Source organism: Armigeres subalbatus, chromosome 3, assembly GCF_024139115.2.
Source record: "Armigeres subalbatus isolate Guangzhou_Male chromosome 3, GZ_Asu_2, whole genome shotgun sequence".
NCBI classification, from domain to species: domain Eukaryota; kingdom Metazoa; phylum Arthropoda; class Insecta; order Diptera; family Culicidae; genus Armigeres; species Armigeres subalbatus.
This window is the reverse complement of record NC_085141.1, coordinates 111,331,013-111,356,608: the sequence shown is the minus strand read 5'-3', so window position 1 is coordinate 111,356,608 and position 25,596 is coordinate 111,331,013. Positions and strand designations below refer to the sequence as shown.

General features: G+C 40.2%; 2 protein-coding genes across 2 annotated transcripts; both read left to right on the top strand.

Moving 5' to 3' along the window:
* The first annotated feature begins 15,632 nt into the window (after window positions 1–15,632).
* On the top strand, window positions 15,633–17,866 carry LOC134221889 (cytochrome P450 4c21-like). Its single transcript, XM_062701056.1, has 5 exons — window positions 15,633–16,053; window positions 16,117–16,369; window positions 16,433–16,559; window positions 17,007–17,207; window positions 17,276–17,866. Exons 1-5 carry the CDS (start codon window positions 15,693–15,695, stop codon window positions 17,864–17,866), a joined length of 1,533 nt encoding a protein of 510 aa, XP_062557040.1. The 5' UTR covers window positions 15,633–15,692.
* Window positions 17,867–21,013: 3,147 nt separating this feature from the next.
* LOC134220799 (cytochrome P450 4c21-like) lies at window positions 21,014–22,803 on the top strand. Its single transcript, XM_062699895.1, has 6 exons — window positions 21,014–21,344; window positions 21,406–21,658; window positions 21,718–21,844; window positions 21,915–22,091; window positions 22,154–22,574; window positions 22,640–22,803. The coding sequence occupies exons 1-6, from the start codon at window positions 21,014–21,016 to the stop codon at window positions 22,801–22,803; spliced, it is 1,473 nt and encodes a 490-aa protein (XP_062555879.1).
* Window positions 22,804–25,596: the final 2,793 nt, after the last annotated feature.

The following is a 25,596-nucleotide window of genomic DNA, read 5'->3' as shown; positions in this document are numbered from 1 at the left end:
CAACCACCATATGTTGTACATAATGGCCTAACTATACCCCAACCATCATTCCAGTTCCCTGGAGGTAGATTTTTCGGCTTCACAAAATACGTTTGTTTTACTGTTCGAGTGAGAAATTTGTTCGTGGAAAGTTAAATTTTGATATGGTTAACATTCTTAACAACCCGATGCTTATATGGTCGAGTTCCAGAAAACGGGTATCATTATGGTCAAAACTTCACCCAGCAACAGAGTTAGCTCAAGGTCCTAACAACCATTCTGATTATTGTTGTAAGCGGAACATATACCGTACTCTACGATGTTCTGTTAAGGTTTAGAATTATGCGATAAGTATTGGTGCACGTACAAATTTTTAGAATAGGAACAACCGATGCTCTGAATATTTTCAAGAGAATAATGATTTTGAATGGAAAATACCCTGTGAATATTTCTAAAGACGCTGGCGAGAGGAAATAATCATTCACATGCGATTTATACATTCGTTGATTCTATTCCCTACGATACAGTCAGTAGGGCTTTGTTCAGCAACCGCTCCCTTTTACTGTTGACTCCATTCTCGGCGCAATGCCTTATCGGGTGCATAATTTCACCGTTAAACTGTTCTCACTTGCACTCCTTGCACGGGGTTCAGGGAAGAATTGGTCGGATTGCTGCTTTCCTCGTATATACAGTGCCATACCGACCGACTGCACCGTAGCCCCCGGGCAGCATTAAACCCATCCGCGCGAGAACTGACCTACAACAGTCATCGACAGGCCGCACGGCGGTGTGGCGGCATGGCTCAGAGATTAGACCACACCGGGACCCGCAATAAATGGGATTCTGCTGGGTGGCAGGCTGGTGGGAGGAGCAGATGCAGGAGGAAAACAAATGAGATCTTGATTAAATTAGGGGAGCTCTTTTTCAATTGCATAAGCCGAACCGGGACCATTGGTGGAGAAATGGTTGGAAATCACATGCGCACACACATACACATACTTTGGGCGCACCTTACCCAGCCGCCATCGGCCCAACTAGTGCAGGGTGAGAATTTGTGCCGTTCGTCGGATGAAAGAACAAAATCAATTATTAATGAGCGAGTATTTATCAATGCCGCGTGCATACGTTCCCGAGTCGATTGGTAGGAGGGATTGCGCCGTACATTCTCCCGGTTACAGTTAGAGTAGGTCAGGCTTTGTTACTTCCGCCGCCCGCTGCCTGGGAGTTATTCTCCCGGTCGAGGTTAGATCGAGTGTGCATGATTTCTCGTACAAATGACCAAATTTTTGAAAAGTGTAGAATCACTGCATTCAACTGCAACACACAAAATGCAGCAACCCGGAGGTTGCGTTCCATTAATTATCATCTGAAAAACTCATTAGAGGAGACCAACTTTTTCACAGATGGATTTAAACATATTACTCCACTGGTTTGGATGTTTTCAACGTTTTTCATAGTGCCTACTTCAAGCTCAAAGAGCCTAGTTCTGTGTTTACTACTGAAAATTTTTGTTCTGCTATTTTGTTACTGTGCTGTATTGTGACGAATCTTATATAACGATCATTTTAAATCTACTAAGTGGACAAGATGGAATGACACTGACGAGAGGCTAACGAACAGTGTGCTGCCATTGGTAATGTTTTGTCCATTACCAACGCTGTGATCAATGTCACCGCCAGAGCTCAGAGCATCTCCGGAAATAAGTGGCGAGCATTGTGTGAATTGAATGTATTTCAGAACTCAAAAAATTTTACGATTATTAGAATTAATTCGGCACAGCTGCTATCTACTCGAGGAAATCAACCGTATGAATCACTTAATAAGCCTTAAAAAGCTATCGACTGACATTTGCTGCCGCAGCAGAGAAATCTCCTGTCTGTCCCCCGTAGCGATGGCTCAATGATGATGCCATTTCGTACCAAATTGTGCTGATTGCTTGCGCCTTAAGGGCATCGATTTACTTTCGGATGCCGGCCAGTCGTCATCATTGTCACGTGGCAGCAGTAAGTGTTTAAAAAAAAGTCGTGGTTAATGGTGTTCGATTTGATTGATTTGGAGGAGATAAATCTATTATAACTTTGAACATCTGCAGCATCATTAAGCAGATGGAATATAGACACTCGCGTAAACTAATCTGACCTGAATCAATCCAAAGGTCAGAAAACGAATCTGATAACTTGCTAAAATGATTTTATATAACAATTGAAACAAAACAAAAATAGTCCTTCTTTACGATTATATTTATGAAATCAGTATTTAATATAAAATATGATCACTCAAAAATATATATTTTGACTGTTTTCTATCACTTTATATTTATGATGACTTTTCGGATACGTGAATATAAAAACTAAATAGCTCGGTTAAGAAAACCATGAAACAAAATTCAGTCATGTAGAAGTAGCAAACCAGACTACGCTTTAATTGATTGCTTTTAGACTAACTTAATTTGAAACTTTTTTCGCCCTTGTTCAACATCGCCGGTACACGAGTATCGATTTCTTGCGGGGCCAGTCGAGTATATTATTACCGAAACAATAATAGAAGCAACCCATTTCATTGAAGTTGTTCGATGTTCCACCTTTTACAGACCCGCCGCCGACCATCCTGAGGCGTTGAAAACGAGAACGTAACATTTTATATTAATATGCACTAAAAGTTTTTTTTTCGTTTCGTTCATTTCACTTCAAAAACGCGCTTGAATCATTTGATAGACATCAACTTCGCAGCTCAGCAAATGCACTAATGAGATTCGCACACAAGTCGTGTCTACTAAGAAAAAATAAACACGCCGTTTCGAACCGGGGAAAAAGCAGTAGCTTAAACAAAACAGCGAACTAGGCAATATTAAAATAAAAGGGTACCTAGTTGAGAAGAAAGCCAGCAAAAAATAAGATTGTTGTACCCTTCTCCACATTGTGCTTTTTCCGTCTAATTCGAATGGGAGGACGCACCACATCAACCGCGTTTGCCAGTTACGTAAAGTTGCAACCCCATTTATAGTTAGTATAAACATTCGATTACATGTACTAATTCGGCGTAGCTCACTGGCTTGGAGGCTTAGTACAGAGTTGAATTCCAAGATGAGCAAGTTTTTACTCATTCAGTTGATTTGAATTGAATCTATTGAGGTTTGCTCAGACAGAATCTCCTCACTGGGTATAAGTTTCAGCTGAGTGAAAGGCTTTCAGGTTTTCTTCATTAGCTGATATACATTCCTATTAAGGGTATTCGATATTTTATTCTCCTTCTTCTTCTTCTTCTTCGTATTAGATTCCAATTTAAGATCAACATTTAAAAAGGGCGTAACAGCCAAAATTTGTTCCTTCTGATTTTTCGTCCACATATATAGCAAGAGATGTACAAGAAGAATCAGAAGGAATTTTTTTGGCTGTTACGCCCTTTTCAAACGTTGGTCTAGAATAATTGTCGTCAAGCATGGACATTTTATAACTGCTCAGTTCTCGCTTCCATACAGTATTAAGGCTCCCCCAGACCTAAGCGATTTCATCGCCGCGACGGCGACAACTAGTCGCCGCGATTCTATCGTTTGGTCGCTGCAGGCAATGTTCTATTTACGCTTCCATACCAACGGCGGCAGAATCGCTGTTGCCAAGCGATAGAATCGCGTCGCGACTGTCGCGTCACGTGTGTTAGGGGTAACATTTACTCTTCTTTTTGCTTTTGTACGCGTTTAAAGTAGTAAAAATTGGAATGGAAATAATTCTTCATCTTTTGGCACGGGTTGATTCATGGTCACGCATGCAGCCTCGCCCGCGTCGACAACTACAAGCGAACAGGAGTGTCAGATGGGAGAACTGAGTAACTGAGTAACAGCAGAAAGGAACTAAGCTGAATTTATTGATTCAGCAGATGTCACAATTTTAGGATATACATACCCTCGACCGATTTGCTCGCAACAAAATGCATTTGATTGAGAATCTTGTCCCATTGTTTCTATTGAAGATGAGCCAGATCGGATTTTGAGCTCGAACGCTATGACCAAAATATAATTAACGAGAAAGGGATCATCAATCTTTTTTTTTTCATAAGTCTCAAAAGTCCAAATATTGAAATTTAACATCGAGTACCTTTTCTCTTTCTTTTTCGTATCTACCAACCTTACCACACGCCTTTACCCCTAGATATGTACATCGTGTGAGACTCTATTTGTTTACTCTTTTCACTCTTTTCGCATGATTGATATGCCCCCGCACAAAAGGCCATCGTCGTTGTCTTACATAGATGAAATGTAACAATTGCAACAAGTCAAAAACTGCAACTGCATTTACCGTCTGGAGCTGACTACCTGAGATTGCGTATCTCGCATGAAAGGTGGGTACGTGCGATGAACATGCGAGGGTGGATTTTCTTTTCGAAGAAAAATGAAAACCTGAAGTTTGCTTCATGTAGAGACAACAACGGTGCCGATGACGACGACGGTGGAGGCCATAATTAACCTAATCTGGATTGTGGAGGTCCAACGTGTTCTGCAAAAAATGAACTGCGCTGCGCTGCACTTTGATATGGCGAAAATGCACTAAGGAGGAAAGTGGTTCATACAAAGAGAGCAAAGTAAGTACGCAGGTTGTTGTTGCCGTACGTCGCATCGTCGGCCTGAACGCGAACGAGACAATGTGGCTCCGATTAAAGGTCATGGGAATTGTCTCCGCATGCCGGCGCGGGGGACAACGGATTGCAACGCGTGTTATCGGTGGTATTATTATCGGTTCATGTCAACAGTGCATAGTGAAATTCTGAGGTAAACAGCCGGTAATTGGATGTTTCATGTGACAAACTAGTTGTATGTTAGTAGGACATATACAGGCCATTGTGAATTTCTCTGCCATGTTAAGGCTTGACAGAATTACGTAGAAGTATTATCAATGAAGATAAAGGAAACTTCATAGTACATTTTGATGAAAAATATAAATGGATACATAAAAGATTATGAATGTTCATGAATTGATGCTGTTTAACTAACAAAAAGTAGTCCAAGCCATTCGTGCATCAGGTAAATATTTTCAACTTAAATATATTCAGACTATGAGTTTCTAATTATCTTATCATTTCCAGAGACACAGGAAATTGCTTCTGCAAAATCTATAATTGAGTCGCATGAAATTTCAACGATCGAGTTGCACTATTTCGTGCAAGGTAGCAACCATTTTAAAAACGATGTTACGTATTGGAATATTTCAGAGGAGTATCAAATTGCCAAGAAGCGCGTTCGAAGCCTGGAAGTATCGAATGACAATGCAAAACGAGGTATAGCATTGACAAAAGATTATAATTTCAAACTCTCAGTAGATGAGGATCAAAAACAGTGTATTTTACAGTTAGTTGAGAAACATCGAAAATTGTACGAAAGTCCGAAAAAATCTGAATCATGTAATTTATTGAATAAAACAGTATGTCATTATTACAACTCCTTTTTTTACATTACTCACGTAATTTCTTGAATTACTTTTCAAACTCCTTTACCTATTATTTTTTACAAATTAGGATTATCTATGCCACTAGGCCGAACGACCCATTAGGCCGAAACCGATCTGGCCAAAAGTCATTTGGCCGAAAGGGTCGTTTGGCCGAAAGGGTCGTTTGGTCGAAAGGGTCGTTTGACCGAAAGGGTCATTTGGCCGAAAGGGTTGTTTGGCCGAAAGGGTCGTTTGGCCGAAAGGGTCGATTGACCGAAAGGGTCATTTGGCCGAATAGGTCATTTGAAAAGGGAGAAATTAGGAATAAGAGAGACGTCTCACTTCTTACTGTAAAAAATGAGAAGCGAGAAATGAGTAGTGAGACGTATCAATACCAACTTCACACTACTCACTTTTCACAGTGAGAAGTGAGAAATGAGGAGTGAGAAGTGAAAGGTCTCACTTCTCACTTTTCAAATGACTTATTTGGCCAAATGTTTTATTCGGCCAAATGTCTTATTCGGCCGAATGTCCTATTCGGCCAAATGACCCTTTCGGCCTAATGACCCTTTCGGACAAATTGGGAAAGGTCGTTTGGCCGAAACCCATTCGGGCAAACGACCCTTCCGACCAAACGACCCTGTCGGTCTAATGCCCTTTCGGCCAAATGTCCTTTTCAGTCAAACGACCTTTTCGGCCTTATGACCCTTTCGGCCAAATAACCCTTTCGGCCAAATGATCCATACGGCAAAATTACTTTCGGCCAAACAACTCGCGGCCTAGTGGCATTCGGCCTAATGGCTTCCGAGGAATGGGGTTTGGCCAAACGACACTTCCCCAACACACAAAAGTTTTTGTATGTCGATCTTTTTAAATGTACATATATCATAACCGACGTTAAAAATCGTGTTATTTCAAAAATCCGATAAAAAAATTCCGTTAAAAATAAGTTTCGCAATGACATGAATCGTGTTTCTATATTAGGGGTCGTACACTTATTACGTAAGCAATTTTTCTGGGATTTTCGACTCCCCCTCCCTCCATGTAAGATTTTTTTCAAACAAATGATTTTTTATTAATATGGTGCATACGAAAACGACAGACCCCCATCCCCCCATAAGTGCTTACGTAATATGAGTACGACCCCGTGATTTGAATTCATGCGGTATCGTGTAAAAATAGACCTCCCAAAAAAAAAAAAGTCCCAATACAGTCATTACAAAAAACAATTCTCAAAGTTTCATGCATTTTGAGTCCTTTGGCATCAAAAAACAAAAATATTATTTCCCCTTGTGAGAAAAAAAAAAGTTCTGATTAATTTCGAGCACCTCTAAATCATGTCCGATTTAGCTCAAATTTTGCATAGGGGGATATTTTTGGCTATGAAAACGTTTGTGCATCGTCCGGTGTTAAAATTCGATGAAAAAAGTTTTCATCATCTGAAAAAAATCCCAAAAATGTTCTAAGAGAAAAAATCGATTTTTTTTTTCATTTTTTTAATGACATCAGATTTCGACGTCTCATGCATTTTTAAGTCATTTGACATCAAAAGCAAAAAATCGATTTTCGACTTTTCCTTTGGCCAAATTTTCATGGGTAAAAATTTTAAAACTTTGATGAATTTTAGGCACCCCTGAATCATGTTCGATTGAGCTCATATTTTGCATGGGGTCATTTTTTAGATAATGAAACTTGTGAGCAATGTCGTTTTTTGAAATTCAAAAATGTCGTTTTAATTGGCACCCTAGTCACAAGTGCACGTATGCCTCTCAACTCTTCTGGTACTCCCCATGCACCACATGTGCACAAGACATACTGGCACCTGCCTATGCCGCTCGAATGATTGCAAGAATTTGACAGGTACCGTGCCACCCCATGCAGTCATCTCACAACATAGATAGTCCTCATTCAGTATGGTGTTCATCCCGTCTTGCAACAGGGCGGCACCACTTGTCTACCAGGCCGATGGCGACCTTAGGTTGGTGGCTCCTATGCCGTTCCTACCTCAGCTACGAGGCAGACCCACTCATCCTCTTCGTCCTGTCGTGGCAGACAACCCACGACTGTCTGCCACGACAACTCGAAGCTCTACTGCCTAGGCAGTCAAATTACTCCATGAGGGCATTAATGCCCTACTCTCATTCGCTCCCTGCCAATCAGGGACTCTCCTCGCGCACTACTCCGGATATGTAGGTACCACCCACTGGCACCCTTATTACCATCCGTACCATGCGAGGCTTACTTGTGTGTTCGCTCATACATTTCGTCCCTTTCGCTTGCACCACTCCTCTGACATTCAGTCAGTCGCTACGTGGAGGATGTAATACCCCCGCCTTCCATTTGTTTCCACTCTGTGCACCTCCTGTGCATCGTTTGGGCGTGGAACACCCGGCACGTCACGCGTGTCTAACACTCACCTACCCGGGCTTTGATACTATCGTCAGGTAAAGTTCCAGGTCCCTTGCAGAGGTACCCACCTATTGACATTGCGAAGCTCAGATAGTCGTCAATCAGTATTATAATCGTCCTACAACGGAGGTGCCGAGGAAGCATAAACCCCCCGATACTCCTGCCAGGCATAGTGAAAGTATCGTGTCCCCTAATTCTGAGGTGCCGCAGAAGTATCTGCCCCCGACACTCCTGCCAGGCCTCACCAGAGTTCAGTTATTCTATCACTATCGACCATGCGTACCATGCGAGGTTTACTTGTGTGCTCACCCATACACTCGGTCGCTCATTCTGTGGGGGTATTACCCCCAGCTTCCCTACGCTTGTGCCACATGTGTACTACTTGTGGGTGAGTGGGTATTACCCACTGCCACCCGCTTGCCGAAGCGGCCCTCACTCTCCACTCTCACCTCCACAGGCTCCGTTAAAGACCTAGCTAATATTTTGACGTTCTTTCTCAGTCTAATTTAATGAGGACGGCTAGTTTGGCCTAGCACAACGTTTTGGTCCCGTGTATTGGAACATTATACAGGTATAAGCTGTCGGCCGACTCTCGTACGTCAAATGTAACGAGAGTCGGCCGGCAGCTTATCCCTTGAAAAAGGTTCAATACACGGGACCGAAACGTCGGGCTATCTCAAACTAGTCGTCTTAATTGAATTAGACTGAGAAAGCCAACGTCAAAATATCCATTCTACCAGTCGCAGTCTCCTGCAATATTCAAGATGACCTGGCTAATTTATCCGATCCCCAGGTCATTCATTCACTCGGCACGGGTCACCTGACACCTTGGAATTCAGGGTTAGGGACACCATATTACCAGTTTCAGTGTTTTACCGAGCCTGGAAATATGGTCGAGTCTTGATAGGGTTTGCAGAAATCGCTCTCAATAGATAACGAACAACGGTAAATGAAAGGCAAAAACCGTTCCAATCATAACAAGCCATGATAACAAATGTATCAAACTTGAATACAAGTGCGAAAAAACAGAATCGGATAGGCAGCCCCCACAGAGAAGTGATGATTTTCGCATTGTTCTAGCTCAGCTGTTCTCAACCTGGGGTACATGGACATATTTGGCAGTTTCAAAAAGTCCATAGTAGCCCCAGAGTTCATAGACACCGTACACTAATTTCGTAAGGGCTTAGAGGGAGGGTATCTATCATGTTATCACGCTTCATACAACAAAGTAAAGGAGGGAGGGGGTTGGAATTCCCCCTTTTTCGACTTATAAAATACCAACGGCACCGACTGAGATTGAGTCCAGACACATAGTAGCGAGAGACAGGCAAGTTTACCAATCAACCAACGGCGCCGCGGTTTGTAAACCATTGGAAATCATCATTGTATAGCTTTAGTGTCAGAATTCTTCTAGCTACATCGGTTTATCATGGAAAAATCGATATACATACATGACTTTTCTAGGCAAAAAAATGTCTAGTTCTGGTCTCGAAACCATCTTCAACATAATCTGCTTTGTAGCGATTTATACTTTTGTTGATCTATGGAAGGTGTGCACATCGCAGTATTATAATCTGTGTGTCTCAATTTAAACCCTAAGTTTTTCAATTCTCAAAGGTTCTACAAAAAAAATCAGGCGTTTACCCGGTTTAAGGCAAGTGGATATATAATCCCTTCTTTCAAGGAATGCATTTTCCTGGCAGATGGCAAGAGATAATATGACTCATTTCAATTCAGGCATAAGCTTTGTTTAAGGCAAGGGAGATATGATCTCTTTTTGAGGGATGCATTTGCCCGGTAGAAGGCTAGAGGATGAGGAAAGGGAACATCCTTTCTTTCGACGAGTGCATTCGCCCGGCTGATGGTAGGGTAGGTATGAAGCATATGGTGCCGATGGTGAATAAGATCGACAAATAGAAGTAATTAATTAATAACTGAGGAAATGCTTATAGAAAACTAAGTTGAAAAGCAGGCGAAGTTCCAGTTGGAATGAAGAGCCATTGAAGAAGAAGAAGAACTAATAAAAAGAAGAAATGCACAATTGGCAGGTTTTCCTTACATGGAAAATAAGACTAGCCACCAATGTCAAATTAATTCAAAGAAGATTTATCTTGCTAGTAGGTGTGTCAACATTTGAAATATTTCTGTTTTTACAGGAACCTTCTTTATTGTTCTATTGCCGCGACGTACAATCTTGCGTCTTATGTGTAGAATCCACGAAGCTGAATGGTTGAATGTTATTCATCAATCTCAGCCCAAGGCTGGCGCGTCTCGTATTGGCAATGTTGTTGTTTTACATTCCCTGAAAATGACTGAATTTGTGTTAATAGTTGTCATATTTAGTGAGCACCAATCATGAAAAGAAGGGCATACAAATGTATACCAGCTGAGCTGTACCTGTGTTTAAGAGTATGGGGAGATCCCCCAGTGCCGGCAACATAAGCCATTTAACGAAAAACTCTCTAATTATCCTGATTATGTTCACTTGTATACCATATACACAAAATATGATCATTGATGATTCATACAAACTATATTTGATCATTTGAAAACGTTTTTGGACGATGTATTTTGATGTTGAATTTTGGTGAAAATTTACACGGTTCAGAAAAGTGTCTCCTAGTACCGGACACTATTGCATCATGTTCAAATATGACTAATACATATTTCTCACTTGCTTCGAGTTGTAGATATTAACACGTGTTAGTAGAGCTTATTTGACTCTCCAGCAATTTTTTTTATAAGGTACACTGGGGGAAGTGGAAAAGGAAAAATCGATAGTTCATGTTCAAATTATTGTAAAAGCAGATTAAATGATCTAAATGCATTCATTCATTATGGGCTCTCAAAAACGGTCCATTTAGCACCAACTGTGCAATAATTCATACCATTTTAGTCGCTTGAAACTTATAAAAATAGTGAAAACAGTGAAATGGGGTAAGTGCAAAACCCAAGTTGTCTTGGCCTTCAATTGTGATAAGTAGTGATATATGATTAAAATCAAGACGGTAATTGCTCTGAGTATCTTTTGTTGAATAATTTCTTTGGATTAAAGGAATAGGTCCCCAATGATATTTTGTAATAGCTAGGGGAAGGCTGGTTGTGCCTTCTCGAACACTAAGTGTACGTAAAATCTGTATGTTTGCCCCAAGATGAACTTTTTTGAGGAAGAGTGAGACTTATAGTGTTATAAACTTATCGACTCTGTTTAACGAATTAAGACGATGTCTGTGTGTGCGTGTTTGTATGTATGTGTGCTGCACAATACACGTACAAAATAATCTCCTATTTTCAAGCACTTGTCCCTAACCACTAAAATCACAATGATAGCAAAGAAGGAACATATTAAGATTTACAGCTATCGAGATAAACCATAGAGGGAAGGAAAAATTTACGTGATCAGAACATTATCCACTTCCCCCGCAGTGTTCGATACCAGGGGTAAGTGTAAAATCTTTAAATTATTTGCCTTCACTGTACAAACCACTACAAATTGAATGTGATTAGTTTAATTGTATTATAATGGTCACTGTGTGGCAGTGAAACAGCACTTGCCGTTTACTATACAAAGCAAATATTCAAATGCTTCTAAATCAGCAAAGTACGCCCAATGAATGTGAACCACAACCGATGGTCGCATTATTAATAATCAAAGCAATCGGGCTATATTTCGACGGACATGCAATGAACCATCAAACGGCATAAGGTGCCCAAAGTGATTCTCGCTTGCCTACAGTCGGATTAAACTCCACATTTGACGATCCTGCTGGATGTTTAGAACATTGTAAAAAAAACTGTAGAATCAAGCAAGCGGGATCCCCTTTTTCCAATCCCCACAGTGTACCTCATCCTATTCAAAATTCCCACCATTTTCAATGACATCCTCAAATTTTGTTTCTGCCTATTTCTGTGGCTTTCTGATACCTTAACAATTGAATTAAAGTGAGTTTAACAAAACAGGTGCAAAGAATGGCTATTTAATCACATAAAAAACTCAGTGTCCGGACCCGGGGGACAGCTACCGCATACATAAATTGATTGTGCACCACATATACGTTAAATATCTAACAAATCGTGAATGCTGTTTAAAATATAATTATTATTGACCATCTCGACATAATCAGAATGCATTCGATTGATTTAAATATTGTTGAATCAAACCTTCTGAAGTAAGGCGAAACATGAACATTTTTGACATTTTTGTTCAATTTCAAATTTTATAAAAAGTTCACAACATGAGGATCTGATCTACCATGCAGGTAAAGGACTTTTCTATACCTTTCTTTTGTACAACATAAGATGATGGAGGGATCTCCGCAAGGGCCGTTTTTGGAAGTGTCCGGTATTGGGGGGTGTCCGGCGCTGGGGGTTCTCCCCCTAATTATTCATTATTTTTATCTTTCAATTTGGCGAATGTCTAAGACTACCAACAATTGAGGGTATGCGATAACACATTTTTTTCTGACGAAACGAAACGAAACAAAATTAGAAATTAAATTGTTAGTTCGAAACGAAACGAAACGAAAATCAGATTTACTCCCGAGACTTCGAAACGAAACGAAATCGAGGTCCATTTAACTCGAAATTTTTCGAAACGAAATTTGATTTTTTTTTCGCGGAAATTTTGTTGAATAGTTTTTTTTTTCTGCATTATATACATAAGGCAAAAACGAATAAAAAATCCGCGGAGAAAACCAATTTTATTATTAATTTATCTATGGGGAGAATGTAACTTAATTTTACAAAAGGACATTAGTAACATATCAGCTTTGAACCTGTTAAACATTCTCAAAAGTATGCCCCTTACCATAAACAACGTAAAAATATTCATCGCTTAATATTTCCAACAGACCTCAGTAAAAAAAATAAAATGATTTTTTAACAGCCATCAACAGATTCAATGTGCCACACCTCCATTTATGTTACCATGTTGAATGAAGTCTCCAGGCAAATTGTCAACAAAATTCATGAAAATGGTCTTTCCAACAGATCTTAGCAGTATGAAAGCTGTTGATTGCAGTTAAAAAATCGGCTTTTTTTATTTTTACTGAGGTCTGTTGCAAATATTAAGCGAGCATTTTTTTTGGTTATGGTGAGGGGCATTTTTATATAAACGAAAATCGTTACTGCTCGATGAAAACCTTTTTCCGGTTCATCATTTCACCTCTCACTCACTTTTTGTGAAAACAACAAAATAAATTTTATGGTACCCTGCGTTGCGAGTCGAACCTTAATAATAATAGCCATGGGATGCGCTTACTTTAGCAACACCATCACGCTATCAGGCATTAGGTTACAGTGGCCAAACGTCCCGGATTATGCGGGACAGTCCCGCATTCAACCTATTTGCCTCGCATTGCCTGGCGCCCAGGAAAACGTTCCGCATTTCATGATGAATCTGTAAGGCCTGGGGATTGAATCCATTCCATCGGAAATGCAATATAAAAAGAAATCTGTAACAGATTTAAAAAATTAAGAGAATATAGGGGCTGAGGCCTATTGAAGTTGAGACGTCTCACTTCTCACTCCTTATTTCTCATTTCTTACTCACTTCTCATTTCGCGATTCTCACTTTTTACAGTGAGACGAGAAAAATTAGGATTGACCCAGTCAACCAAAAATCGTATATGATGCAACATAAGATGCCAAAGTGGAGGCGATATACGTACATATTGTATGGGGAAGTACCTATATGGCCTCCACTTTAGCATCTTATGTGACATCATATACGATGTTGTGTTGACTGGGGAGAAGTAAGAAGTAAGACGTTTCATTCCTAATTTCTCACTTTTCAAATGACCTATTCGACCAAACAACCTTTTCAGCTGAGCGCCCTTTCGCCAAACGACCCTTTCCCAAAGCTAGGACATGATGCTGTCTTGTTCCTGTTCAGTCGGTAGCTCTGGCGAGGTGGTCGCCAGTGTATCCAAATTATTTTCGTTTAGAATCTTCCATACAATATGTTTCAAAACTCGATGTTTATCTTCCTTCTATCCATTATTTATGTAAGAGAAGCGAAAGATTCAAAACAAACGTGCAAAATGGAGTGACTAATAATTGTTACAAAGTGACCCACATAGTGTACGTAATGAGATTTAGTGAAGGAATTTATATGTATACATTTTTGAATAGAGTTTGAAATCTGTATTCAGCGGGGCAGCCGAGTTTTTTTATGATATGAAAATTTAAATTATTAAAAATTCATTTAGAAATTCCGCGAAATTCCGTTTAATTTCGTTAAAAGTATAATTTTTAAGCCGAAATTTTTGAAATTTAACGATACGAAACGAAATCAAAATATCAGATTTCACCATACTCAAATTCCGCGGAATTTCGTTTCGAATGCCCTAAAACGAAATTTTTCGAAATACCGCATATGCCTACCAATTTTCAAAACGACTTATCTGCTTTCGTAAACAAAGATTCAAACGTCGATTTGACGAATTTGATAGCACTTCGCAGCAAACCAACACTATCAACAGGAAGCTGAAACCTTCACCTAACTATTGGTAATGTCGAGGGTAATGTTGGTTTGTGTGGGAGTGCTATCAGATTCGTCAAATCGACGTTCAAATATTTGTTTACAAAAGCAGATAAGTCGTTTTGAAAATTTTGTCCTGATTTCATTTTTCTGTTAGAGCTCGATGATTACTACTTGTGAACACCATTTTTGGAAAATGACGAATACATCCCTTTTCAATGTCGGCTCACAAAGTGGAATAACAACTTGAAAGAAATGGTCTATTGTGTCCATCAATTCTAAGAGTTCAATCAGTAGCGATTAAAATTGTTCGGAGCATAGTTACGGTGTACTTCGTAGATTGCACACTAGTGATACTCATGTTTTTCTTTTGAAATCCTTATTCATACTGCTATCATAAATCAAGGTGGGTGTGGTCCTTGATTTCAATCTAGGATAAAAATAACAAATGCATGAGGATTACTACTCCTGGCCACTCCCATCTTCACCGTAACATGGGAGGGGAAGGAAGTGTTGGTGTAGTACTTACTTAACGAGAGCCCCCGACTCAGCGACACCCTCATAAGTACCACGGAGTTGGATATTGGGGAAGGTATTCGTTGGGTCAGGATTTGCCTGTAGCTGACAATGTGACAGTGGTAGATCTTACACCGTAACACACCACGCAAAGGTCTCTACCCAGCGTTTGTTCGCAGCATTTGTGTCGAATATGAATCTGAAACATGCATTCTCTCAGTAGCTGTTCTGGATTAATTTTATAACAGTTGAGACTCAGAAGCTTATAACTGTTATTGAACTCATAAATTTGTATAACCATTCAAAATAGTGAGTACGTAAGCCTTAGCGTGCACATGCGCTGCTTGTGTAACATTCTACTGGAGCTTCAGAGAGCTTTATCTCATACTGTAGTTGCGTTGTTGGTCTTATTTATTTTGTTATACACTTAGGACTTCCATTATATAAATTCAGGCGGCATTATATAAATTTGAGCAACTTAGACAATTATTACTACGATTGCTTGTGCGCTGGGTTTCTAGAAGAATAAAGTGATATAGGGCTACTGTTACAACTGTGCTCTTCAAATTTCTTTTTATAGATCGAAAGCAAAAATCTAAGGTGGAATTTAAATGAACTGAAACTTAAAAGCTGCTTTCATAAAAAAATGTATAATCGTTTTTTTCTATGTCGAGTGTGAAATCATAACAAATGTGCAACGTCATAATATCACATTAACTTAATTGCGGTAGATTAAACTAATAAAAAATCCATCCTAGAATTTGCGTAAAAGAATTTTACGAGCATTACGGTTTCAACGATCTATATGCCATACCCGTTCTAGTTATCCTCTTAGAATTCAGTTAGTACCTTGCAGCTCGAGCGTCACTATCTTACCAAAATTGTTCAAAATGTTCTTCATCACAGTTGCGCTACTGATCATAATGATCTCCTCATCATGGCTTCTGCTCCACTTCCACATCAAACGGAAGCGACTCTTCGCCAGCTGTCTTGAAATGCATGAACCAAAGGTGCGCTTTCTTGGGATGGACCTAACAATGGCCGTCGAGAACGAAGTGCAACGCTTCCAGTCGGTGTGGCAAATGTTCCTGGGTCATGATCGCGTGTTCAAGCACTTGCTTGGGCCGATCATGTGCATCGGCGTTAGCCACCCGGATTTGATGCAGAAAGCGCTAGCGCATTCCGATTGCTTGGAGAAACCGTTCTTCTACAAGTTTGTGCAGCTGGAGCATGGGATATTTACCGCTGAGTGTTAGATTTCAGTGATTGAGCCACGTGGAAAGTTGTACCTAATCGACCGATGATTAATTGCAGATAAGCGATGGAAAAGTCAAAGAAAGGCTTTGAATCCGGCATTTAATATGAAAATTCTGAACAGTTTCATTCCAATTTTTGCGGACTGCAGCGCGAGGATGATAGACGAGTTGAGCAAGTGTGCGAATGGGGAAACGGTTGACATGTTCAAGTTTACTTCCAAGTGTACGTTGGAAATGGTATGCGCAACTACTCTTGGAAGTAGTGCTCTGGAACGGGAAGGTTGTGATGAGTTTTTACGAAACATTGAATCGTATGTATTCTATCCTTCACTATCTTGAGGTAATAACGAGTAATAAAAAATACTTTGTTGCAGCTTATTTGAGCTTATTGGAAATAGACTGCTTAGAATTGAGCTATTTCCAGAATTTATTTACCAGCTGACAAGCTTTCATAGGAAGGAGGTGTTGGTTCGTAAACAAATTGATGAATTTGCTGGTAAGGTGAGTTGAGTATGGTTTAGAAATTATTGGGCAAATGCTAATTTTAGTTGAGTTCTATGCACCTGTTGTATGACGTTTAAGCTCTAATCTTAAAATTTTAGATATATTTCTTAAGAATTGATTATTCATTTTTATTTTTGATTTGACCACCAGTTGATTTATGTAAACAAAAATATGTAAATGAAGCTAGGTATATGTCACTACCTTAGCGGCACATATGTTTCACATAGGATACTGCATCTCTTATGTGGCCAAATTTGTCACAATCAAGTTGCTGCAACCATTTTTCTCTGACTTGTGCTAAAGATAAAATAAAAGATAAAATTTCACGGGATGCATCTCATTTATGTGCGCTGTCTAATACCCTTTCGGGTAGCTTTTCTTTAAACTTTGAGATGACAATTTTAATCAGTTATTAAGCAATACAGTTTGTATTTTAAATTTCAGATTATAGAAGAAAAATGGGCAGAACATATTGCCAGCAACAACAATCAAGAAGAAATCCCAAATTCAAAAACTGCAGAAGAAGGCACGGACGGCATTCGAAGACCGCTAATCTTCATCGAACAGTTATTTTCTTTGTCAAACAGCAGTCGTCCGTTCACCGATGAGGAAATTTTGCACAACGTGTTTACAATTTTGATAGCTGTAAGTGAGCTTGGAAAATTTAATTTCCTTCTTTCCATAAATAAATTCGACAATTTCGTGAAATACAGGGAAACGACACCTCCGGACTAGGAGTAGCCCACGCTTGTCTGTTTCTGGCCATCTACCCGGACATCCAACAGAAAGTCTACGACGAAGTGATCAAACATTTCCCCGCCAATCTTCCTCTGGATGCCGATTCGCTAAGACAACTCGAATACACCGACATGTTCCTGAAGGAAGTCCTCCGTCACTGCCCGGTTGCACCCACCGTGGCTCGACAGAACTTGAAAGATCTGGAACTCGATGGCGTTCGTATACCGGCAGGAAACACCCTAACCTTTTCATTTTTCGCACTGCATCGACGAGAGGACATGTGGGGACCGGATGCGGAGAAATTCGATCCGGAGAACTTTACACCAGAACGGTGCGAGAAACGGCATCCATACGCGTTCATGCCATTCAGCAGTGGTTCCCGGAACTGCATTGGGGGCCGATATGCAATGATCAGCATGAAGGTAATGATCGTGCATGTTGTGAGGAATTTTTTGCTGAAAACGGAGCTGAAGCACGCAGATTTGAAGTACAAATTCGGAATGACTTTGAAGTTGCCGTTTTCTCATTTCATTCAAGTTTGTAGAAGAGATACTGTCAGCGAATAAAAACTATTTTTGATTCAAATAAAAAAGAAAATGAATAATAATTTGATTGGCTAACTTCGTTATCCAATACCGTCCGCTTTTTAGTGTTCGTTAAGCACTTTGAACAATTACTAACTGTGGGTGTGGGTTAATTACCCCAGTTAAACCCATGATATTACATTCCATTTTCCATTTAAGGGGCATACTCAAATGCTCAGAAAAGTCCAACCTATGAATTTCCCGTATACATTGCTACTCCGAACACAGCCAGGATAGCATTCATCTAGCTGTAAGCTAGTCTAGTCCAGGGAAGGTCGTAGGAATAATAAAAAGGGATTATTACTTCTTCGACCTCCGGCATCCTCCGGGTTCACTTATTCACTCATCTGCCTCTTCATCAGCAATCTGCTGATCCCATTCGCATCCACTTCGCCAGAGATCTTGAATCGGTTCCGGTTCCAGTTCCAGCTTCCAGTAGAACGTAAAGACAAAAAGTAGTCCTAACCAGTTTTGGTAAAGGCATTCGCAAATCTCAATCACCGAGTCGTCCCGAGCGAGCTCACTTACGAATTTGATGGAATGCATCACGCCTGGGTTGTTAGTATGCATCACGCCCGTCATTAGTCAAAAAATCAAATAATCATTTTGCACTAAGATGGTGCTTAATGGTAAATGGTGCTTACACGCGAGAGATTAGCCATTGCTCATTGTCAATTCAATTTTTGTTTGAGATCTGGTCCTCTATCTTCAATGTCGACTGTATTTTGGTGGCTTAAGAGCAATCATTGGGGCTGAGGTGGACACAAATCGGGTGGACTTGGCTTTTATTCCAAGGGAGGGTTTCGGGTGGATTTTCTCTAACTTTTGTACCCACAACTTCCTCCGGAAGTTCCTCCGGGAATTCCTCCGGAAGTTCCTCTGGGAATTCCTCCGGAAGTTCCTCCGGGAATTCCTCCGGAAGTTCCTCCGGGAATTCCTCCGGAAGTTCCTCCGGGAATTCCTCCGGAGGTTCCTCCGCATATTCCTCCGGAAGTGCCTCCGGGAATTTCTCCGGAAGTTCCTCCGGGAATTCCTGCGGGAATTCCTCCGGAAGTTCCTCCGGGAATTCCTGCGGGAATTCCTCCGGAAGTTCCTCCGAAAATTCCTCCGGAAGCTCCTCTGGGAATTCCTCCGGAAGTTCCTCCGGGAATTCCTCCGGAAGTTCTCCCGGGAATTCCTCCGGAAGTTCTCCCGGGAATTCCTCCGGAAGTTCCTCCGGGAATTCCTCCGGAAGTTCCTCCGGAATTCCTCCGGAAGTTCCTCCAGGAAGGCCTGCGGAAGTTTCTCAGGAATTCCTCCGGAAGTTCCTCCGGGAATTCCTCCGGAAGTTCCTCCGGGAATTCCTCCGGAAGTTCCTCCGGGAATTCCTCCGGAAGTTCCTCCGGGAATTCCTCCGGAAGTTCCTCCGGGAATTCCTCCGGAAGTTCCTCTGAAGGTTCCCCCGGGAATCACTCCGCAATTTCCTCCGAAGTTTATTCCGGAAATTCCACTGCAAGTTTCTTCGAGAGCTGCTACGGAAGTTCTTCCGGGAATTCATGCGAAAGTTGCTCCGAAAATTCCTCCGGAAGTTCCTCCTTAAATTTAACCGGGAATCCCTCCCCAAGTAATCAGAGTTCCTTTAAAAGTAAGTTTTTCGCATAATTAGCTCGACTGAGCTGATTAAGGGAAAAACGTACTTTGAATGGAACTTTTGGTTACTTGAGTCTAAAAGATCCTCCGGGAATTCCATACTACGATATACTCGACTGAGGGGCCCTCCTTAGCCGTGCGGTAAGACGCGCGGCTACAAAGCAAGACCATGCTGAGGGTGGCTGGGTTCGATTCCCGGTGCCGGTCTAGGCAATTTTCGGATTGGAAATTGTCTCGACTTTCCTGGGCATTAAAGTATCATCATGTTAGCCTCATGATATACGAATGCAAAAATGGTAACCTGGCTTAGAAACCTCGCAGTTAATAACTTTGGAAGTGCTTAATGAACACTAAGCTACGAGGCGGCAAGTACCAATTCCAGCTGCATGCTCAATTTACGGTTTACAAATGCTTGAAACTATTTTATTCAATTCTTGAAAAAAATAAAACTTTGAAATTGTTTTAACATTATAAGCTTCATTTCATTATATACTATCCAGTCTTGTTTCAGCGGACCCGCATTTTGCTCCACGGATTCAAGCGTTCAATATTACAATCATTCTCTACACTTTAAACTTTTATAATCAATTCTGCATTAGCAATTTAGGTAAATATTCTTCATATTTTCCGACTCAATTTATATCATATCAACTCTTCCTCAATTTCATCACCTTGTTATTATTGTTGTTTATTGGCTTTTTCTGCTGTCTTGCTCCTCACATACTCACATATATTCACTAATATCTACGCTGCTACCGTCTTGCCTCCATCTAGCCACGATAACCTCAATCCTTGCGAAACGCTTGAACGTTCGCCGAGTACGCGCAGCTCAGTGTTTCTCGATGCCGAGTGATACCAGTGGCAACGCTAACCGATATGCGATGAGATACAATTAGCACTTTTTGTCAACTGCATCAATTTGCAGATACGCCCATGAAATATTTCATTTTCCTAAAAAAAAAATAGGCGCAATATTAAAGATGAATGCAATCAAAATTTTCAAGCATCAACCTCCATCAAGACTAAAATCAAATCGATCTATCCAGTCTGGATGGCTTCCTTTAAATACAAATTACCTCTTACTGTTGTTGAAGTCAAAGGTTTCTTAAATTATTACATTAAACATTTACCTCGAGCCTTATTTTTGTTGCGGCAATTTTGCACGCCCATAAATGTATATTTTCAAATTTATTTTTCTACATTTTTTTCTGAATACCAACAAAGCGAAAAAGTGCATTTTGTTGCATAATTTTGTCTTACACTAATCTTTTTAACAGAATTCTGTTTTATAAAACCAGTAGAAATTTTTCTCCAACCAACGTGATCAACACTAAGATGATAATAAAAGCCACCTTGACATAAGCTTCTGATCGTCGTTGAATTTCAAAAATATGCTTTCTAGTGCCTCCCACAGATTAAGAAACCCAAAGCGTGAAGATCACCTAATTGTGACCGAAGCGCCACTTCTTCAATTAGTGTGATTTGGGCGCGTGGTCGAAAATGTTGCTTCTGTTACTGTGCTTGGTTGTGATTTTTACGTATTTTGCCATTAGGAGTCGCGCTTGGAGGAGCAAAGTCTTTGCCAACGACCTGCCGGAAGTTGTTCCGGAAAAGTTCTTCCTTGGTCTGAGCGATGTGGAACGGCTCGAGTTGGTGAATAAAATTTTCCTGGAGCAAGACCGCTTATTTAGGATGAAAATTGGCCCAACGTTGCTACTTGGCGTGAGTCACCCGGATTTGGTGCAGAAAGTTCTGTCCCATCCGGATTGCTTGGAGAAACCCTTTTTCTATGATTTTGTGAACTATGAAAAGGGAATCTTCTCGGCGAAATGTGCGTTGAAGGAAATATCATATGATTTGGTGTTTTGATTCAAATGTGAGATTCGTTCCAGACAAGCTATGGAAAAATCAACGGAACGCTTTGAACCCGGCGTTTAATCGTCGGATATTGCAAAGTTTTGTGCCGATTTTCGAAAAGTGTAGTAAAAGCATGGTAAGCGAGTTGATGAAGTGTACGCCAGGAGAGACAGTAAACATTTTAAAATTTACGTCAAGAAGTGCGCTAGAGATGGTTTGTAGTACGACGCTCGGAAGTGATGTTTTGCAACGAGATGGAAAAGAAGTCTTTCTTAATTCGCTGGAAGAGTGAGGACAGCGATTATGCGTGTAGAATATTAAAATCTTACACGATGTGTTGATTATAGATTATTTATTAGCATCTCGAGACGTATGATGAGAATTCACTTGCACCCGCAGCCAATCTACATGATGACGAAATATTATTGGAAGGAGCGGGATGCTAGGAGACAGTGCAAATTGTTCACTAGAAAGGTAAATTTGACTTTCAAAGACATTTCATTGTGCATGTGTTACAATATTTACTCACTGTCATAATTCGTAGATTCTACAAGAGAAACAAGAAGCTAAAAAAGGAATTATCTCACCAGATTCCGTTCCAGAAACAGATGATTACAGAAGACCTCAGATCTTGATAGACCAGCTTCTCTCAACGTGCAATGGTAGCAGACCGTTTACTGACGAAGAAATCTTGCAAAATATTCTCGTAATTATGCTTGCTGTACGAGTTATTAACTATTTTTGAATATCTAAAACCTCATAATCCTTTTAAACAATTGGAAGGGCTACGACACAACCGGACTGGCAACGGCTTACGCTTGTCTTTTCCTCGGCATGTATCCACACCTGCAGGATAAAGTCCATACCGAAGTGATGGAGCACTTCCCCAGTGAAAATGTGCAGATGGACTGTGATTTACTAAAACGGCTCAAGTACACGGAGATGTTTCTGATGGAAGTGCTTCGACATTGCCCCGTGGCAGCCCACATTGCCCGCGAGTGCATCAGTGCAGTCGAGATCGATGGAGTCCATGTTCCGGCGGGAAACTGGTTCATTTTTAATTTCTGTGCAATGCATAGGCGAAAGGATATATGGGGACCGGATGCGGACATGTTTGACCCGGACAACTTTTTGCCGGAACGAGTCCGAGCTAGGAACCCGAATGCGTATATGCCGTTCAGTGCGGGTGCGAGGAACTGTATCGGTAAGATCATGAATACCAATGAATTTGAATAAAATGATCTGAAGCTGAGGGTGAATCTATTTTAGGTAGACGATATGCCATGCTTAGTATGAAAGTCATGCTGGTAAACATATTGCGAAGATTTATACTACACACTGATTTGAAGTACGAAGATTTGCGATACGAATTTGGTATTACGTTGAAGTTGTCAACGGATCACTTGGTGCAGCTTGAAAGACGGAATGTATAAATAAATAAAATTAAAATATAAATAATTAATCATCTATATACATAATCTATTCTATACCTGTACATAAAAATGTTTTTTTGGTGGTCTGACACTTATAGATTCGGGAACTACTCAACCGATCGGCGTAAACATTTGTGTTCAGGGGTTTTTGGGGCCGAGGAAGGTTCTTATGATGGTTCGGGACCTGACCCGCCCCAATACAAATCAAACACTAATTTCTGCATAATTCGACAACTAATCAAGCAAATGGAACTTAATTTGGCATGTGAAAAAAAAGGAGATTTGACGTTTGCTCTGCCAAATGAAATCAAATCGCTGAGCAAACGTTGAAGCTAACTCTAACCTTGGTTTTTTTTCTGTTGGTGATTGAAAATGAAATCGGTTCCGAGATAAACTTTATTCAAAGTGCAATACATAATCGCTTGGCAACGGCACAAAGTTCCCGTCGGTAGTAGACCAATTTTCTGGCTACGCCACTGCTTCAAACGGCTTCATGCCAATCCAGCTTTCCATGATCACCATAATGGCGGATGCTATAAAAAGTTTAACATTCACCTCTTCCCGACACTGAACTGAAATTTTTATCAAAGCAAACATAGAATAGATGTTCTCCGTTTCCAATAACAGCTAATACGTTGTTTGTTTTCTATCAACAAGGACAATATTATTACAGTAAGCAGCTTTTTGCAACAAAATCTGTAAGCTTTATTTTATATTGTTATTTTCTACTTTTTTTAGGAATTTTGATACTACTGTAACTATGCCGGAAAATTGTATCTATAGAAATTAAAAAAAAAGTACAAACTTGATCCGAAAAAAGTTGATCGAATAAGGTTCAAGGAATGTAATTGTCGCTGAAAAATGCAAAAAACAAGCGACAAAAGAGAATAGCGATAACTCTTTGTCCCCATCTGCAGAGGATAAAGACATTGTTGCGTTCCATTTTATTTGCAACAAACATGGAGAGGTAATTGTTGTGAACTTTTCAAACTGCGATAACTTGTATATTTCAGAAGTAAAACGCAAATAATGTCAACAGATGGTTAAGTTTATGTCTAATCTATGATAACTGATAATAATTTAACCAAAAACATCATCGGAAACCGACTACATCTCAAAATGCGTGGCAGGCGATCATTGTCCTATTCTGTTGCAGTTTGGGACAAACGCTTATTGCGAGTTGAGTTTGTCCCAACATTTACAAGAGAGGATAATGTTGTTGTCATTGGCAATGTTGTTATTTTACATTCCTTGATAAGGTTGCATTGAGGCGCATAGATAAAATTATAGGAACGTATTGTAAATGCCAGTGACAAAATGTTCAGGTGTGAAGAAACGCTAGAAGTTATAGTCTAAACAATAAAACATTTTTAAAGATGAATCTTATATGTATCAAAACCAACATAAATTGTTTCAAAATTTCTAATCGTTTAGGCCGCCTAATTGTACGGAATGTGCTGAAGTATTCTCGGGTGACAGCAGATAAAAATATTTTATGTAGGGGAAGTGTGCCGGTTTTGGCCATCTTAGTGCCTAATCTGTATGTATATTTTCCAGAAAATGTCGATCCATTTCAACCGCGAAGAAAGATAAGGGATATATCTCCTGTTAAAGCTAATAAAACCCTCCATAAGATTGCTTTACTTTTGGAGTTATTCGAGAAACTGGCCAAATTAGGAACATGGCCAAAACTGGTACAGTTACCCTACAAAAACCAATAAACTATTGATGTTTAAATGAGTGCCATAATCTATCGATAGTATGTAGTGCGTGTTATCTGATTCACGTAATCAACCTGAGTGAGTTACTGATAACAAGTGATCCTCGGTTTAGCTTCTATTCACAAATTACAGGGGTTAGACAAAAAGGTTGAGATAGGCAAAATTTTGTCGAAGTTCAAATCAGCATAACTTTGCGTAGAAAAATCCGATTTCGATAAAATTAGGACTATAGGACGCGGAAACTCTTCTAGTATATTATCCCCAAAACCTGAGATAGGTCCTCGGCCACCGGAGATGTTCCGGGTTTTCCGAGGGTAAGTTAAAAATGCATTTTTTCTTCTGCTTGTCATTTTATGTGGCGTTTACTGACATCTTGTTTTTTACTTTCCCCAGAAACTAAAACTAATATGCTGACCAATGCTGGCTGCAGATCCAAAATCCATTTGGTATACACAGAGATATGGCCATTTTCGTGGAAACGGTGCGGGACTGGTCATACACCCTGAATAAATATCAATTTCGCAGAACATCCGGAACCTGTTACAAATTGGCCAGAGAGTCTTACAGTCTTCAAAATGTGTTTTTAATAAAGATCTTATATTCATCCCCTTGAGGGGACATAAATGTTGACACCCATATATGAATGGTTCCAGATGGTGCCAAAACCGGCTCTTCCGGGATAAGGGTGGCAGTGGACACTATCATTTTGGAAATGTTTCTGTAATCATCCTCACGCAAAGCCATGAAGTTAGATACTCATATTTGCATTATTCCGATCTGTTATCATTTCATCATGTTCCCGGGACCGTTTTTACGGAAATGGCCATATCTCTGCGTAGTTTTGATGGATTCTCGATCTACAGCCACCATTGGTCAGCATATTAGTTCTAGTTTTTGGACAAAGCATAAAACTTGATGAAAGTAAACGTCATATAAAATGACAAGCAGTGGAAAAAATGCATCTTGAACGTACCCTCGGAAAACCCGGAACATCTCCGGTGGCCGGGAACCAATCTCAAGTTTTGCATAGGAATAGTATACTAGAAGAGTTTCCACGTCCGATGGTACCAAT